Genomic DNA, 19,957 nt, shown 5'->3' with positions numbered 1-19,957 from the left:
GAGCATGAACAAGGTAAAATACTCATGCAGCCCTACCATATCACCTTCACTGCCATGTTCAAATACCTTAACATGACAGTGCCTCCCGTCATTCATCGTACTGCACATCTAATTCATCATCATCATCATCTACAGTATATGTAATCAACATTCATCACCAGTTACTGCCCGTATGATTTAACTTTATTATTTATTATTATTACAGGTACCCAGTGTAGTATTACATATTATTATTTAATTTCTATTACTATTATATGTATTGTAGTATTATTAATTTACATTATTATTTAATGTTATCATATAATAAATAACATGAAAATACAGAATATTGCTATAAGAAAATGACAAAAAATCTGCATCCGTGAATAGGCAGGTTCCCTGCGAATATTTTTATAGATATGTTCCACAGAAAAACCCACAAATATGTGAGTTTTCCTGCGAATAAATTTTAGATGGGTTCCACAGAAAAACCCGCAAATCGTGAGAACACGAATAAGAGGGGTTTACTGTATGTACATTACATACAATACCTTTGGATGTTCTCTGTTTGATAATAGAAGTAAACTGATCATGACAAGGGTTTTGAAATGTTGCTTGCTAGTGTCATATTTTTTGGTTGTTTTCTGTTAAGTATAAAGTACACCTACCATGGAAAAAGAACATATTATTATTTTATGTTTGGGTCTATACAATTTTTCAAGTTGTACAAATTTCCAAGATCTAACCTGTGGAAATTTATACAACTATTCCTTTTTTGTACTTTGGATGTATCTGCAAACCCTTTGCACCTATTACTGTAATTAATGCAACTTTATTTTCTTTTATGTTGTCCATCATTTTCCCCTGCCTTTTTTGTAGTTCCTTTCCTCATTCAGTACAAATGTAAAAAGCTGACAAAGTGTGGTATGTGCATGTGGAGGGGAAGGCTGAGATATCTTATGGAAAAAGAACATAAATTATTATTTTTAGCTTGACAAGATTATTACCTGACCATATCTATGGTCTGCAAACCCTTTGCTATTACTATTTCCTTTTATCTTGTCCATCATTTTCTCCTGCCTTTTTTAGTTCCTTTTCCATCTTGTGTATAAGACATTATTTTGTAATGAACATTAATATAACTTACTATTTCTTCCTTGTTTCTCCCATGCATTTTATCCTTTTCCTTACATGTCACTTTCAAGTACGAACGAGCACAAAACCTTTTTTGCTTCAAAAGACATATGCTTCTTGTAAAAACAAAATACTCTTAACATAATCTTTCAATCTGGAAAGAAAGTGCCTTACCACAACAGAATGTAAACAAAAATAATCCTGAGCCAAAATCTTGTAAAAATGGGAAGGAGCAAACAAAACAGTATTCTATAAAAAAATTACCTATGGCACCATTTTCTATCAAGAAATAACAAGACTTTATGCTTAAATATAAAATTACATAATATCTTGACATACAGCCAAGTACAATAATGTACCAGGATATGTAAATATAAATTGTAAAACAGTACTACTTTCTAAACATGTCAATATACTCATCCTCCATAGGATGAGTTTCCCCAACAACAACTAAAGAATGAAGTGGTTCACCCATATCAACCTTGGCCAACTCTTCCAGGGTACAAGCTCTCAATTGCTGAGTACTGCATCCAATTCTTGCAAGCCCCATAACAAGGTTGTCCGGTCCAAATGGTGTTGGCTTCCCTTGTGATGCTCGGCTTTCAATTACTTCCAGGAGCTGGCTGGCTCCTTTGGAGACACTCATGTATTTTGGTGGTTCATGTACATTCTGTCCTTTCATAAGGTTCTCCATATTCTGCTCTTTAACTTTAATGTCCAGGAGGCAGAGAGTATGCCATCCATTTTCCAAATTACTACATATCTTATCATAAAAGCTATCAGGTCGCCATTCACCATTCCAAAAGGGTATTGACACAGTTTCGCCAAACGAATACAACTGTAAGCCACAACATCCAACAGCATTTAGTATAGAAGCATTGTGAACCATATTTATTTGAATGTTTTCATTTAAGGCACGGATAACTAAATCAATGTGAGTTGTTGCACCAAATGGATCACCAATAACTAAGAATGAAACATCACCATTGCGGGTGCATTCCAGTATGTCATGTGATCTATTTTCTACTAAATCTTGGTCTGCCACAGTAATTTCTTTGCCAAACACAGTTTGTAAAGCTTCCACACCACCAGTCATGATTGAAGTATAATCTTCAAGAAAAACTCTAGAAGACTTACGAATGACTTCAAGACCTTTCACTGTCACATCTCCTGTAATATATAAGTAATGAGAATACATCTCTCTAAGCAAAGGCATCTGTGCTATATAGGAAAGTACAGTACAGTAAGACCCGGGTTACGGTGGCTCTGACTTATCCCATTCTGAACTTATGGAGCTTTTTCAAATATGTTCATCACAAAATTGGGTCCGGGTTACAGCTGATCTTCCAAAGTTATGGTGCCACTGTAGCTGTAGGTGCTATAACAAAGTGAGCAAACCAGTTTAGGGAGCTGTAGCCACTAGGATGATTAATTATAACCAGTTTATTACCAGGGCAAAGACTTAAAAACCTGTTTCTTTCCTCAGGCTTACTCTAGGTTCTCTCTCTCTCTCTCTCTCTCTCTCTCTCTCTCTCTCTCTCTCTCTCTCTCTCTCTCTCTCTTATGGGCTTTTTCATTTTCAAATATGTTCATCACAAAATCAGGTCCGGGTTACAAAAAATCTTCCAAAGTTACGGTGCCACCGTAGCTGTAGGAATTATAACAAAGTGAGAAAACTGGTTTAGGGAGCTGTAGCCACTGGGATGATTAATTATAAGGAGGGGAGAAAACCAGTTTATTACCATAGCAAAGCTTAAAAACCTGTTTCTTTCCTCAGGCTTACATAAGTCTCTCTCTCTCTCTCTCTCTCTCTCTCTCTCTCTTTTTATTACAATGTTCCGAGTTACAGAGTTTTACAACATACAGCACACTGCTGGAACAGAACCCCCGCCGTAACCCAGGGTCTGTCTGTGCACAAAACTTACAACTAAAAAAATACTTAAAAATACACCTAGCATAACCTAAAAAGCAAAATTTTAGTACTGTAAATAAACTATACAGTATACATAGACAGTTAACTCCCCGTATTCATGGGGGATGCATACCACAGCCCCCGAATAGCTAAAACCAGCAAATACTTAGAACCCTTCTAAAAACTCTTAGAACTACCTATTTTGATAGTTCAAACACACACAAAACATACTAAAAATGCTTATACAGGTATTATCCTACTTATGATAGGGTTATGTTCCAAAAAAAACATCATTTGTTGGAAAAAATGTAAGATATACCAAAACGTATCTCAAACATAGCCTAGCCTACACTAGGGTATTCAGTACCATGTATACATATATGGTAGCCTAGCCTACACTATAAAATACAATCTTTACATACACGGTATAGTATTTATTAATATCAGCTAATTCTGGAGGTTCATGCAAAGTGACTTATGATAATTCAATACAAAGAGAAATTGAATAACAAACAAGAATTAGCTTAGCCTACACTATGGTATACTGTTTACATACACAGTAGCGTAGCCTACATTATACTCCCCTCTATATTCACATATTGTATTATACAAATGTCAACATAATGAATATGCATCTTTTCCATGGATCTTTTAAAATGTTATGCTTTAATTCACTGTATCCAATAATATTGTATTACAAATTGCGATTACAGCGATCAACATTTTGGTTTGGAAATGTTTACGTGGCATTTATTTTGCCATGTTTAATTCAGTTCAGAGCACTTTTCTTGCTTCTAGTTAGCGTAAATGTATCTCTAGATACTTTACTTATATGGGGCAAGGTTATTTTTCATTATACGAAGTGTTTTCAAGTCGAAATATAACTAAAATACGTCTCATTGTGAAATTAATTTATCTATTATTTTCGATAGTAGATGATGGTGGCTGTTTGGGGGAGTTTGTTTTGTGTAAAAAAATTAAAGATTTCGTTCGCTATTTTCACTTGATTTCATGGTAATACAAGCTTTACGTATTTATTGTTTATCGGTGTAAAAATAACAGTAATGTGTTCTTTCATGCCCAGTAGTTTTGACTAAAATACTTTCTATCCCATTTTAATTACGATCGAGTTTCAGCCATGTTGCCGATGCACGATAATTTACTGTACAGTATAGTCATTAGCAGCTTGAACATTGTTTTCTCAGCTTCAGCTTCAACTTGCAGCTTAAATTTAGCAGCATATTTCCTTGATCTTTTATCCATCTTTTATCCATACGTCATTTGTGCCAAATAAGGGTCGTAAGCGGAAAATAATGTTATTCTTACTTTTAATGCTCGTCATTTGCATTATTATGCCATACAAAAAAAACCTTCAAATTATGATTATTCTGCCGTTTTGGGGCCATATTTCTTTTATTACCATGCGTCGTAAGCCAGGAAATAATTTCTGATGAATATATTTGAAAAATACCAGGTCGGAACCGTCGTAAAACTGCCTGCTACAATGGTTGAAATTATCCAATTTGGTTATAAGCAAAACAACAGTTTCTTGGTCGGTTGTTTATGGCTGTACGCATTTATGCAAGAGTATAACATTACTGACAATACTTTTATCATTCTCTTTTTACTTTTTTTAACTAAAAGATGGGGTAAAGAGATGGAGGAAAAGTTGTCTATTGTAATTTGGGGTCTCTCACTGCCTGATTACACTGCTGCCTGCGCCTGCATGAAATTTTAAAATATTTTACAAATAATATTATGGTACTGGTATTAATTGCTTAACCTCATTGCAAAATCGAACTATTGTAAGGTGAATTATCATAACTCGTGCATTACCTGAGTATTTTAATAGTTTTATCACAAAAAGTGCATTTAGTCATGAAAATAAAATGAAAATACAGTATTTAGTGAATATTTCTCAAGTGAAAAATACCACGAATGGGCGAATTTTCCGCAAATAATGGGTAGATACGTTCCAAAGAGAAATCTGTGAATACATGAGTCCCCGAATCTGGGGGGTTTACTGTGCTATTAGATATTGAGCCAAATTTCTTGACTTTCACTGGGCTTGCCTGAGGGATTTATTCTCAAATGGGGTGTAATTTGCAGCAAGAAAAAATGTAGAGGTTGAAAGCCAGGAAAGCAGATATAAAACAACAAGTGAAAAGAAAAAGTCATAAAGAAAAACAGCTGGTGGGCAGGAGAACCTGCCAAGAACCTCTATTGTGCACAGTGTAAGGGAAATTTAGGCATCATTCGTTATAAATTGCAAACTTAGCACTAAAATTACATTTAAATAATCATAAAACTTGATGCATCAGCCATTCATATTTTCCATTTAGAGGACTCTAACTACTGTACTGCTTTAACGTAATGGATCTTAGTGGTCTAGTTAAACAATTTAATACCTCTCAAAGGGTTAATGTGATTTTATGAAATTTTGGGTGTCAAATCAAGCACTGGGGAACTTTCACCCATTCAGTGCTTAAGACGGTGAAAGGAGGGAGCTGGAGTGATTGGACAGCGAGATAAAAGAATCCATACAATAAGGGAGATGAAATACAAGGTTCTAATGGCGGAACTGGGAGAAAACCCAGAACTAACGAGTTATTAGTCTGAGGGGTTGGACAGCAATAGTGAAGAAAGGAAATGGGAATGGAGTTAAAAATTTGGGTGTAGTTAGGGGATGACGGGGTGGTGCAAACACCCTTTAGTAAGGACTACAGTGCACCAACTGAGGTGCACTGATGGCACCACCTCCCCATAGGGCCTCTCAGAAGTGATCACAAATTAATTTACAATATACATAAGAGTAATACATTCAAGTACAAATGAAATGACTAACCTGGTTGACCAAGTCCTAAGCCAACAATATTAAGGGTACCTTTACGACCAGAACCTCTTTCACGATGGTGGCCATTGTAATAGGCGGATAACTTTGCCACTGCCTCTTCTTCCATAGGATGACAGTCTCCACATATGATAAGTGAGTGAAGAGGTTCGCCAAAGTCAGAATCAGCCATCTCTACAATAGATGCAACATCATAATGAACTGGAGATAAAGGGCCTATAGTCTGCTATTATTAAGCAAACACTTAGATACCAACATAAAACAGTTCTCTCATGTTACATATTATGTTTAGCAATATTTAAAAACTATCTTTTATATACTATAGGCCAGAATTTAGAATCAAAATTATAAAAAAGAGGTTCTGCTGCAACACAACAATAGGTGGCAAAACCATCATCACGGACATTTTTATTTCAGCTCTTCCCTTGACTGGGTAAGGCATGAAATAAATTCTCTGTTCTCTCTTCTGTCTCTATTCCTACTACCTGAACTACTACTGACCAACTGTTTCTCATCCTTTACCTCATGTCTAAGTCATCTCAATCTCTGGGATCTCAAAGGTCATGAAAATACTTTCAAAACATGCAATACAAAAACAGTTTTATTCAATTATAAGGTATTGTGAAATGTTGAAAATTCACTCTCTCAAACATGCACATAATTTTTGTGAGCATTAGTTTACCAACTATGAAATTTAAAGTTTATGGAGAACAAAGGTCTGGTTGAGAGAGAGAGAGAGAGAGAGAGAGAGAGAGAGAGAGAGAGAGAGAGAGAAGCACCATTTTAAAGGTCACAATGTTAATTGGAGTTCAGCTCTTGGCAGCTCACACTGCCTCTAAAACCATTTATTTTGCAATGCTGCTTTTACAAGAATACCTACCTTCATTTCATAAAGCATGTTAATCCATCTCTTTACACTTGGTTTCATGAGGAGCAACCTTGCTTTAATTTCCTCTTTCAACTACTCCTTTATGTGCAAATTTCAAAATACCTCTACCTATGCTTATCTGTGCATTCCTAATGTTTAAACAAAGGAAATTAGATAAGCCTAATAAGTAAACATTAAACTTTTTTACACTGCTGTAGACAATTTCCATCTAAAAACCCTCACACACCATTTTAAAGGATAAGCACATGAGAGTGTAACAAATTCAAACAATGCTGCATAAGTTAAGTAAAAACACTGCAATATTACAGAGTGCTATGCACCAATGAATGATATTCAGGAGAAATAAAAATATTTTTATGATAAAATTAAATTTCATACATACTTAGCAAGTAATTACATAGCTATAGTTCTAACTCATGCGGCAGCCTTTATTTAGAAAACCCCAGTAGCGCCTCGACAGTTTAGTGTAGGTGACGAGCCCTGCCCACCAATGGGACCGCTGGAAACGACTTAGCAGAAAACCTCATTCTGTTTGTGCCCTTATGTCCATGAGAGGGGAGGAGGGAGGGCTCCAATCCATAACTACTTGGTAAGTATATATGAAACTCAATTTTATCATAAAAACAACATTTTCATATAAGTAACATGCCAAGTAATTACATAGCTGAATCTAACATTGAAGGAGGTGGGATGCATGGACATACTCTACTCGAAATAGAAAAGTTGCTAGCAATGAAGACAATGTTTGTTGTTTCCATATTTGGTATGAGAGCTACTGCAGGTAATTACTGCATCTGATTGGTGCCCATCTTAACCTGTAGTGGCATGGCTGTATAGCTGTGGAGCACCTCTACTTAGGTGGGTGCTTTGCACCAAAGGATATGTCCAATGGCTAGCAAAGCATTAATAAGTGCCCTTGCCCTGGGTGCAGTACCACAACAAAAACAACCAGACAATGCTTTCACCTACACTGAAAGCACCACAACCCATCCACTGAGACTTGGGGGTACTCCAGGTACACTGTACCACCTGGCTCCCAAAAATTCAACGCCACTTTAAGGCAAAGAGATAGTAGGAGAAAAGAGAGATTCCTATGCTTCCTCACCCAATACCATGCCAACACTGATAATGGCCCCAAGGCACTGCAATTTTCAAACACTGTTTCAACTTCTTTCCAACAGAGACACGAAGATCGGTTCGCACTTCCAGTAGGTCAACTGCAGAATGGAAGTGAGTGACACGTGCCTGAAAGCTAATACGGTAGAGACTGTCCTGATGTCATGAGCTTTCACTGTAAAAGTAGGCAAAATGCCGTCCTGAATCTGAAGTGTGTCTCAGAAAATAAGTCTCTGACAGAGAAGGACAATGCGTTCTTAGTTGGAGGTTGAGACGGGTTCTTGACAGAGCACCAGAGGTTACTGGATGGTCCTCTGATCTTCTTTCTTGGTCCTGTTCAGGTAGGTATCTGTTAAGGTCTTAATAAAGCCCCTAGGGCTGGACTAAAAATCCAGCCCTTTGTTCTCGGTTCTTCTTCCGGAGTTCAGAGCCGGCTGATGAAGAGTTAGAGGAATTTATTTCTGGTGGAAATTCATTTCTGTTAAGGTCTTAATGCTGAGGTCCCGTTGCTAAGTAACAATTGGTTCTTAGCCACGTAAAACAAGTCTAATCCTTTGGGCCAGGAAGGCTGTTAATCAGCTCAGTGGTCTTAGTAAAACTAAAAACTTATTTAGCCAAGGATAAAGAAGCAAACTGTGTCTCCTTGTGAAAAAATTTACCCTTTATCGATGTCTTGTTAGCAGTAGCCAAGGTCACGAGGAAGAGAATCTTCCAAGTAAGATTTCTCTGAGAAGAGGAATGAAGGGGTTGAAAAGAGGCACCTGTCAGCCACTTCAACACTACATCCAGGTTCCAGGAGACCAGATTTTCCTTTCCTGTTTAGACATATCAAAAGACTTGATGAGGTTGTTAAGATTTGGGACTGACGCAAGATTCAGGACCCCTGTGTTTAAACACTGAGCTAAACACAGCTCGAAACATCTTAATGTTGGAGGACGAGAGATTCCTAGATCTTGGATAAAAAAGGAAATCTGCAACTGAGTCAAAGATGTCTCAGAAGAAGAGATGTTGAGTCTGAGACACCTGCTTCAGAAAATCACCCATTTAGCCTAGAAGACGCGGGTAGTAAGACTATGCCTGCATCTTGCAATAGCCTCTGCAGCGCATCTTGAAAACTCTTTACACTTTGACAAGCTTCCAGTCAGTCTGAAGACTGTCAAGACAAGAACAGACATCCCTTTGGTATCTCTTAAAGCAAGGTTGTCTGAGTAGACACGGTTTTTCGGGGAAGAAGTCTCAAAAGTCCACCCACAACCATAGCATGTCCTGGAACCATTCTGTCATGGGCCAGAACAGGGCTTTGAGATTCATTGTAACATTGTGATGAGCCCAAGACTTGTTCAGCACTTCCTTGACCATGTTTAAGGGCAGAAAGGCATAGCCCAAGAGGACTCCTCAACCTACAACCGAGGAGTCTGAAAAGAAGTCTAAGTCTGGGCTCAGGATGAAAGGCTTTCCTTCTGAAAGTCTACATTTGGACCACCACCATGCCAGTCCAATTTGATTACTGGGTTTATGGGAAACACATGGATGTCCAGCTGTGTTTCCCTGTCCCAGTTGGCCTAGAGGAAGAATTGCAAAACTTCTCACGAGAAGTTGCCTAACTTGACGAACATCTTGACGGATGACAGTGTCTCCAGTAGGCTCATCCACTGATGGGCTGAGCAAGATGAAGGGGCTAAAAACTTGTGGACCATCTGAAGGCAGCTGGTGATTCTCTTGGCAAACAGAAAAATCTAAAAAGTCTGAGAGTTGAAACTCATCCCCAAATAGAGGAACTCTTGTGAAGGGACCAACTAGGACCTCTGAAGGTAGGTGATAATTCCAGTTCCTGAGAGAGAGAGAGAGAGAGGTACAAGTCCTTCGTGCACTATTCCTTCAAAGGGGATCGAAGAGGAAAGTCATCCAGATGTAGACTAACATTAATGCCTATTAAATCAAGTCACTTGCTAGAGGAGTGAGGACATGAGTGAACACTTGGGGTGAAATGGAGAGGCTGAAGCAAAGAGTCCAAACTGGAGATTTAGTTGGCGCTGGGTGCTTGGGAGCTAGCTCAGGTGCTTGGAGAGTTGGCACCAGGGGCTCAGGTGGTGCCAAGCACTCCGAGAGGAGACAGGCGTTTAGATGCTGACGTTGGGGCGCCTGAGTGTCCTGGAAGACAAACCTTAGATACTTCCAGGAGTCCAGATGGAAGGGAAAGCGGAAGCATGCGTCCTGCATATCCAAGGTTATCATCCAATCACCCTGGTGAATGGATGAAAGGACTGGCTGGTTCATCTCCATCTGAACTTTGTCTGCTGGACGAACAGATTGAGGGTGATTACGTTGAGGACTGGTCTCCCAACCCCAATGATTTGGGGACCGCAAACAGACAGTAGCAGAAGTCCTCTGAGTTGATGTTCCGCAACTTCTTCAATGACTCTCTTTTGAAGGAGAGAGGAGACCTCCTCAAAAAGGGCCGAATGTTTTCCTAAACCTCTTGAGTAGGCCATCAAAACCTTGACAGTCTACTGTTCTGTCCCTCTGATACAGTCGACCCCAATATTTGCGAGGGATGCGTACCACAACCCCCCATGAATAGCTAAAATCTGCTGCATCAACAAACTGGAGGTGTTTGTAAACACAGGCATGCTTTTGCTGTTTCATTTTTTACATTTATTATTGTCTTTTGGCCATATTTTAGCCCCAGACATGGCTCCAGTGAATAATGGAGGTGCTTCTCGTGGTGTAAAGCGCAAACACCGTTTTAAGGCTCGACATGGCTTAAAGTTTCGTGCAGTGTGTGGTGAAAAAAGATCGGCTGACAAGGAAGCAGCGGCAAAATTTGACGAGTTCGCCAAGCTGGTCAGTGATGAAAATTTACGTCCTGACCAGGTCTATAACGCAGATGAAACTGCACTTTTTTGGAAATGTACACCAAAAAGAACACTGAAATCAGAGGATGCAGAATCGCCGGCAGGTTATAGAGCATTGAAAGATCGTGTTACTGTGCTGGGCTGCTCCAATGCTGCAGGAACACACCGCTGTAAGTTGCTGGTCACTGGTAAAAGTTTACGTCCTCAAGCTTTCAAAGGTATGACACATTTTCCTGTAATTTACTGCGCCAACAAAAAAGGTTGGATAACAACTGAACTGTCATTGGATTGGTTTCAGAATTACTTTGACCCCGAAGCAAGAGCTCATTGTATTCTAGCCTAATAAATGGCTAATCCGGCACCCTCCAGGTCCCAATGATGCCCGATTATTGATGGACAACCTGTACTGTATTAATCTTTAAAATATTATTAATATTGTTTCAAAGTCATCTTAAACATTTTGCCCTTAAAAATATACATATACGTACTTCTAGCCCTTCCAGCCAATAACAAAGAGAGAGAGAGAGAGAGAGAGAGAGAGAGAGAGAGAGAGAGAGAGAGAGTATATGTTTCTATCAACCACTCTCACTTTCTGTCTATCTATCTATCTATCTATCTATCTATCTATCCATCTCTCACATTCTGAGTATCCTTTGGAGAGAGAGAGAGAGAGAGAGAGAGAATTTTTCAGTATCCTTCATAGCAGTTTTTGACCACCAAGTTGGCAACATATCTGACCATGAATGGGCAACACTTTAATCACTTCTGGTCAGTATGTCAAGATAATTGACAGTTAGCGTACACACCCCCCCTCGCTCCAAGTTTTTGGAGATGACTGGGAATTGATATGTTTTCTTTTAATATTTTACATAATTTACTACACGAATGCACACATGTAATTATAGCATGGAAAATATGAAAAAATTAATAACAAAGTAACATCATGTTTATCTATAAAACTACAGTATACAAAACAAATATGCTTATATATGTTACATATACATAACAATCTATCTCAGTGAGAGAGAGAGAGAGAGAGAGAGAGAGAGAGAGAGAGAGAGAGAGAGAGATCTTCACCAGATGCTAACCCTTTTTTTTTTTATGATGACAGTTACGCCTTCATCCTTCCACCTAAGTCGCATTTAGAAAGAGATCAGGATTGAACTAAAATCTTACTAATTCACTACATTTTCTTTAATGAACTGATGTTTTGCTGTGTTGACATTAATATTAATGTTTGAAAATAGTAAATTACTTATTTCTCATACAAAAACATATAAACATACATATAACATATGCATATAAATTCTCTCAGAGAGAAAGAGAGAGAGGGAGAGAATTATTATTTTTAATATTTAATATTATTATTTAATCTTATTTAACTTAATATTATTTGAAAATTAGTACTGTAAACATTATTTTATCATAAAATGTATATGTACGTACAATACAGTATTTAGTCACAAAAACAATATGAAAATACAGAATATTGCTCTTCAAAAAAATCCATGAATGGGCAAGTTTTCCCGGGAATAATTTATAGACAGTTTCCACAGAAAATTCTGCGAATTACTGAGTCCGCAAATTGAGAGAACGTGAATCTGGGGGGTTTACTGTACTACATTAATTTCTTGTTAAACCTAGACTCGAGGCCAGCAATGGCAAGGGTCAGAAGCAAGGGAGCCAGGCACAGGAGTAGGTGGATTAAAAATAGGAGGGCTAGAAGCAGAAGAAAAAAGGGAGGGAAGGGGGGAAGAAGGAATAGAGAGCCATCTGACCTATGCTAGGGTAGAATTCTAGGAGAAGGGAAGCTCGTTTCTTGGCTCTAGTGGCTGCTTTCCTTTCTATCTCTCTCTAACTTGTCTAGCTGAGATTAAGTACCTTCTACTCTTGCTAACCATAACATTCAGCATGAATTTTCTCCCTATTATATTTCTGCCACTTAGATTTACTGCAAACTGTATGAGAATCATATGAAAATTGATTAATCTGGTTGCAACTTTCACTACAATAGCAAAAATAGGTGAACTTTAAGCAAACATAATAATGACCAGAGAACTAGAAAAAGGATCCTGAAAGCTATTAAAGCTTGAAGGCTACTCAAATAAGCGATAATACTTCAACGAAATCCAACCATACAACCACAAATCAGTAAACAAAAGCTGCAGCAAACCCCTGATGTTCCTCTAGAGCCAGCAGAAACAGAATGAAGTTTTCTCCTAAATCGTTTCCAGTACTTCTGTTGGTGGGCAGGGCCTGTCACCTACACTAAACTATCGAAGCGCTAACACAATTTATCAAATAAAGGCTGCCATGCAAGTTAGAACTATAGCTATGTAATTACTTGGTAAGTTACTTATATGAAAGACGAATTTAATATAAAACTGAAGAGTGTTATACATGAAATGCAAGAATGATATATGAAGCTTGTTCTTAGTGATAAGAATGCAAAAGTTGGTTAGAACAATGAAGGTATGAAGGATGTAATGGTAAGGAAGCCCAAAGAGATTGCAAATAAATATAGGGTACAATTTCTTAGTTTTTGTGATGCAAACAGTTTGGTAATTTGAAGTACTCTTTCAAGTAAAAGGATATCTAAACACATGGACTTCTACAGATGGGAGTCATAGAAATCAAATAGATACAAAACACAGGAATGTCTGGAGCTACAGGGGTGGAATAGTTGATAGCGATCACCGACTTGTCACTAACACAACAAAGTTGAAATAAAAACAACAAACAAAATAGCTGACACAGCATCTGGATTTAATGTAGTACTGTAAAGCTTCTTAATGATGAACATCAAGGGCTTTTGCAACTGTTGAAACAATTTGAAGTTCTATAAACCACTTGTGGTGAGGAGCAGACAAGGAATGAGGACTGGTTTGACATCAAGAATGTATATTAATCAACTGGAAAAAGAACAATGAGATATGGGATAACTGGGTGGAAACTTTAGACACTGTATGAGTCTTGGGATACAATAAAAGATCAACAGAAGCAAAATGTACATGTAGACAAATTTCGATGGAGGAAATAAACAAACCTTTGGCATCTCTCAAGAAGCGCAGCAACTTTATTATAATGTTAATGTTGGTGCTAACAGGAAATAAACTTGGACTTGCACCATGATCTATAAGCTCCCACTGTACTGAGCAAGAAATTAGTGGACTTTCCCTTTGCCCTTGGGAAAGAGTCCCTAGATGACTTGGAAAAGCTCGAAGAGATACGGAGCTTGTCGACAGTTTCCATGCGATTAGATGAAGAATTTCAATGTTTCCATGAAGCTTCCCTGTCCCCATCTGACAAAGCAGATTTCTCTATAGAGGTACTTGTCTGGGAACTTCTACTGACATTTCCAGGACTGGGAACCAATGCCTCCTCGGCCACCACGGCGCGATTAGAATCATGGTGTTCCCAGTAGCCCTCAACTCTTCAGTACCCCCTTCAATTGTGGAAAAGTACCTGTCCTGGATGTTTTAACAAGTCCACCAAAACATTCAGTCAACCAGGCACAAACTGGGGCACATGGAAAATATTCCTCTCCACTATCCAGAGGCTAAATCCCTATTGGTAGCTACCAAGATTTCTGACTTCATGTCCCCCACCTTCTTGGATGAGCCACAGAAGTTACATCCAACAAGACAGAGCTCATCCAGGCCTTTAATTCCTTTCTGGATAGCCAACAATTCCTTGCAGTTAATGTGAAGTCTCACTTCTACTGGCGACCACACCCCTGAAGTGACTTGGTTCCTGATAACCACACCCCATGCTCGTCTGAGACAACTGAATACAGTGAGAGGTCTGGGCTCTGGGGGCCCAGGGACCTCCCTGCAAAAAGCAGGAGCCACAAAGCACTACTATGAACATCCACCAACAAAGGTAAAGATCACTTCTTGGCTCTGTGGCTCCAACTCATGGGCTGGCTGAGTCTCTCTCTCTGTGCCAGTGCTTCTCAATTGCAACTGAAGAGGTATCATCCAAAATCAAATACTCGAAACTAGCTTCTCCAGAGAAGACTTGTGGGCTAAGAGATATAACCAGCATTAGTGGGCATGCTTCCTTAGAAGGAGAATTCTCTTATGATCAATAACAGATTGTCTACTTGAGCTTGTGTCGGAAAAACCTTGAAAAGAACCAAATCAATCACCACACCCAGGTAGGTCACTCTTTGTCTAGGTTCCAGAGATGGCTTTGCGATATTTATCAATAACCCTAAGGCTTTTGCTAACCCCAGTACAAGCTCTCTTACCCTCAGGCAATCCTCCCAGGATTTCACAAATATAATCCAGTCGTCCAAGTACAAAAGTATCTTTACTCCTAATAAGTGAAGCCATTTACAAAGAGGATAACACCCTAGTGAAAACACGGGGCGTAGAACTCAGCCCAAAACAAAGAGCTCAACACTATTGTCTTTCCTCCAAAGATAAAGTGTAGGAACTTCCATGAAAGTTAGTGAATGGGAACATGAAAGTACGCATCTTTCACGTTCACCGTAAAGATCCATACACCTTTCTCCATGGTGGCTAAGGAATGTGGAGGTTGACTCCATGGAAAACAGGGAAACAGCTGGACACGTAGGTTGAGCCTTAATATGTCTAGTAATGGCATCTAACCTCCTGCAGCCTTTGGAACTAAGAATAGCCTGTTGTAAAAGCCTGGCGAAGTAGCTGGTGCTTCCTCTAATGCTGCCTTCTCTAATAGAGAAGACTTCCCAACTCAACACCTGTCTCTTCTGTAAGTTGCTCTGTATGACTGAATGGTTATGAGATGGTTGAATAGGCGCTGAATTCCTGAAAGGAATGCAATAACCTTCCAAAAGAACTTTCTTTACCCAGGCGTCTACATCTAAGTGCTCCCACACTCAAGTGAAGTGGCCCAACCTGGCACCCACAGGCACCCGAGGGCTCGAACAGCTATTCTTTATCACATTTATTAGACTTAGGATTCTTGATATTATTGGCGGAATTGCACATCTTCCCTTTGGCAGAACAAGATCTGGGTCCTTGCTGCCAAAAGGACACTTCTCCCTTCCTAAGCACAAAAAGGAAGAGTGAGGGAAAGAGGTAGAAGTGCCCAAAATGCATTTATAGTAAGAGGAAGAGAAGGAGACTTCCCTTTAGTAGTCTGGGACTGGTGGAAAAAAATTCTATTTTGGTTTTCTCTGTCCCTGCAGCTACAGATGCGGATAGCTTATCATCTATTATCTTCCCAGAGGGATGAGCTGAAATCAACGACTTTCTGATAAGGAGGGAGATGGAAGGAACCAGCAGAGAGAATAGCTGCTCTCTTGTGTGAACTTTTGAGGTTGCTGGTGACATAAGACAGTTCACCTATCAAATCAAGAAATGCATTGTCCAGGGAAGCAAAAACCCTTAGGACTTATTAAAGGATCCCAGGCCCAAGGAGGAAGAAGTCCACCAAACTCCTTCAAACACTGTTCAACAATACATGCCACTTAGCAGATACAATTGTGCCTCTCTTGGCCAGAAAAACATGGACAACAGCTAGATCATGAGAAAAGGGGGGAAAAAATCCCCTGTTCAACACACCATAGCCTTCCTAGCAGGCACCAAGGGAAACAAGAGAAAGGACTTTTAAGAGGAGATTCTCTTAGGCAAAACATTTGCAATGAGGTCAAATCTCCTAAGTACAGAATCTGATAGCTTAAAGGAAGAACTGCTGATATCTGTCTAAGTACAACTGAACCAATTCCTTAAAATTAAGGGGACAAATCTAAAAGCTTCTCTTCCTGTACAGGAGAGGAAGGAGAGCGCTGCTGGGAAGAGCCAGGTCTATAAGAGTCCTCTTCAACAGGGACAAAAGTAGCCCCAGAACCAGATGGTCTCACACGACCAAGAGCTGAAGTTCTCAAAATCCATCTAGCAGAAACTTGAAAATTAAAAATTCTCTCACTGTGCGGACTCACTGATGCCTCACGTGGACTCGCTGGTGCCTCATGTGGATTCAGACTCCTCACGTGGACTTGCTGACACCTGTGCAAACTCGCTGACACCATACAGACTCGATGACACCCATGTTAACATGCTGATGCTCGTGCAGACTTGCTGATGCATGTATAGACTCAATGGTGCCTCGTGTGAACTCGATAATGTCTTGTGCAGCCTTTATGACACCTTGCATGGATCTGACATATGCAGAACTGTATGCGGACTCGACGCTTCCTATGCCCAATCACCTAGCAGAAACCAACAGACCCATGGGCCGGATGTGAATATTTGGCATGCTTAGCCTAAGCTTGAAAAGCAGTCCATAAAATCCAAAAAGCCTAGGTGCAGACCTAACAGTGGGCTTGTCAAAAACAAAACTTGGACCATCAGTGATAGAAAGGGAGAACGGGCACAAAAGCTTACTACCTTCTTGCCTATCTACAGGCTCATGGCTCCTAACGACTCTTGCAGACACAATGACAGCACTCACTATGGATCGTGATCAGTTACCTAACTTGGATGAATTGCTAGAATAACCATGGGACAACGGGGTCAAACACAAGATCTAAACCTAACATAAAACACAAAGATCTACACCTACCATACCTATCTGTATGTGACTGCGATCTAACTGTCCACAGAGGACAAAGCAAAGGCAGGAGACAGAGGGCACAGTCCTTGAACATCCTGGGATGCTGTCCTCATCTGGAAACCCTGGGACTACCAGGCCTGTCAGCAGGGGGCACCGAGATAACAGCAAGGCTGCATCCATGGAGTGGCCAAAGGAACAAGGGGACATTGTCCCTGCCAATACACTAGACACATTCGATGAAAAGACTCAAATTGTTACACAATAATTCAATTCTGGATTTAGGTGTAGAAGAATCTATATCCACTAAAGAAGAATCTGTAGATTTATCTCCATCTTCTAGACCAGGTGTTAATTCTAAAGGAGACCTACATTCAAGACAGCTGTTCTCTTTACTCTTTCTAAGTCTATCCTTCTGTCTTCTAATTTGGCAATTTATTATCTCAATTTTCTCTATCTCTTCCTATGACCAATTCTTGCAATTATCATAACCATCCTCTCTCTACATGGGCTGACAATTATTTTAGTGTCCTTCATTAAAGACGCAAACCTTCACTCTTTTCGTAAGTTGCACGACATCCAAAAGGTGAGTACATCATTAACTTTCTTCCAAAATGTTTCCTTGAAGAAGTCTCCAAGTGTCCAGGGTGGTTATTAGAGGCAGTATTCCTGAAATGGGGAAGGCACTACAATCCCACAGCCAGATCCAATGAAATTAGGTAAGTCACCATAGAATCACAAGGGATAATACATACATAGGTTTGTGTGTTTCCTGTTCTTTATGCCAAACCCTAATGGGCATCCTGAAAAATTCAAGTTGATAACCTGTGACTTTACTATGGATCAAAAACTCCTGAAACACTACATGAGGGTGATGGTCATGCTGAGATATTGCCTTGGAAGGCGTAATAATCCTGCAGTTAGACCTGACATAATTAGGTAAGGCACCTTAGAAGCACAACAATAATACTGTGCATAAGTTTGTGCGTTGTTTCCTGTTCTTTATTGCTAAACCCTAATGGGTGTCCTGAGTAAAGAAAATGGTTAATAACCTGTGACTATACCTCAGACCAAAAATTTATCTGGGTTGTTAAGATTTATTTATTATGAGCTAAAACATTTTGTCACCTGTCAACTTCTTTTGTAAGCTCCTTTGAGGGCAAACAGTGGTTACGCTATCAAAAAACAGGTTTTGACAAAAGAAAAACCTAGTTTTGGGAGCCACTGTGACTCAAACCCTCCCACTTTTCCTGACAGAAAGGCATGGGACTGGGGTGAACATTTATCTTGCAGATATCTGCTATGTAATGAGGGAGATAACCAACATACGGACTGCCGTCACATCAGAGCGAGTAGGACAAAGGAAAGCCAAGGCAGTCGTTGTGGATTATTCTGGCTAAGACCAACTATAAGATAATTCTTTGAGATTGGTTGGTCTGTCTTATGGAGTCCTGGGGGAACCTTGAGAGTAACTCCTTTGAGGATGAACAATGAATACCAAAAATAGGTTTTTCCTACATCAAAGCCTGCTTTTATTTGAAGAAAATTTATATTTCAGTATATGTATTTGGGATGAAGAGGATGGTGGGCAGTGCAACTAGACAAATTCCTCTCAGCAAATTGAGCTAAAGGTTTCCTGCATGAAACCAAAAACATTCCTGAGGCTAGAAGTTACATTCCATTCAGGAAGCAAGGTGCACACGTGTACAGCGAAGAGCAGCCTTAAAGGGAAAACTGCTCCAATTCAGCCAAAATGAAATAGAAGCGGCGTGTATGGACCTCTGTGCCTGGGTCTGAAAGCCCCAAAAACAACAGTCAACCAAAATTAAATACCTTTATGATACAAAGCTATGCTCCTATACAATATATATACCTTCATACTCCCAAAAATATAAAAACCCAGGATTTAAAACAAAGAGCCCAAAAGATTGCTCTTTCTTCGGTTCAGGAAAAATTTCCCACTACTAGCAGTGGACTATGGGCTTTACCATTTTTGGACGCAATTCCAAGTACTTAGTGAGTGGCAAAAACCGAGCTGCACTTCCGCTGTGCTGCATTAATCACATCCTCAATTAACAAATTTGTCATAAAATTAAATGAAGTTGTAACCACTTTTGCATTATGAATGTTTACCTTCAATATGGGTAGAAGGTACAGAACTAGTTTCTCATGCGCTAGCCTGATTAAATATGTCACAGAGAACATTGCATTCTTTGAAAATTATATTCTAGGTTTTCTAAAATCACAAAACAAAAGGTTAACTTTGCCCTTTCCTAGCTTTACTTATCTAATTAAATTTTAATTGCCCTAACAGGGCAGAGAAATGTTTCCTCTTCCTTCCCCAAAAAAAGAGGTTAAATTCAGAATTCTTACAGTTCTTAGAATTCTCAAATCAATCTCAGCTCTGGGATAAAAAGATAAAATAGCATTCCCTTTACAACAGCCTTATAGAACAATGCTTGCATCCTTAACTGCTGATAGTACTAAAAAAAAAAGTTTCATAGTAAATACCTCAATGGAAGTGATTCCACAGGCTCAAAAAGATCTGCAGATAAAATTTTAGAACATCTAAATTCCAGAGAGAGAGACTGATACTGAGTTCTAGGAGTTTTAATCTAAACTGATCTCAACGCCTAAGGTGCTGATCACTAGCCATCTCCAACTGCACATTACTCAAGAGA

General features: G+C 39.3%; 1 protein-coding gene across 2 annotated transcripts in view; it reads right to left on the bottom strand.

Annotated features, from left to right (window-relative positions):
- Nucleotides 1-842: 842 nt before the first annotated feature.
- The window catches only part of Dph5 (diphthine methyl ester synthase), a 63,199-nt gene continuing 44,084 nt past the window's right edge, over nt 843-19,957 (bottom strand). For both annotated transcript variants that reach the window (XM_067091573.1, XM_067091574.1), the window contains exons 6-7: nt 5,871-6,050; nt 843-2,283 (exon numbers count right to left, since the gene is read on the bottom strand). In XM_067091573.1, the coding sequence (XP_066947674.1) occupies nt 1,505-2,283; nt 5,871-6,050 (959 nt within the window). In that variant the 3' untranslated portion in view covers nt 843-1,504. The remainder of the gene's footprint in view (nt 2,284-5,870; nt 6,051-19,957) is intronic.

The sequence above is a fragment of the Macrobrachium rosenbergii genome, chromosome 48 (genome assembly GCF_040412425.1).
Source record: "Macrobrachium rosenbergii isolate ZJJX-2024 chromosome 48, ASM4041242v1, whole genome shotgun sequence".
NCBI classification, from domain to species: Eukaryota; Metazoa; Arthropoda; class Malacostraca; order Decapoda; family Palaemonidae; genus Macrobrachium; species Macrobrachium rosenbergii.
Note: the sequence above shows the minus strand (reverse complement) of the source record. Positions and strands in the feature narration are given on the sequence as shown.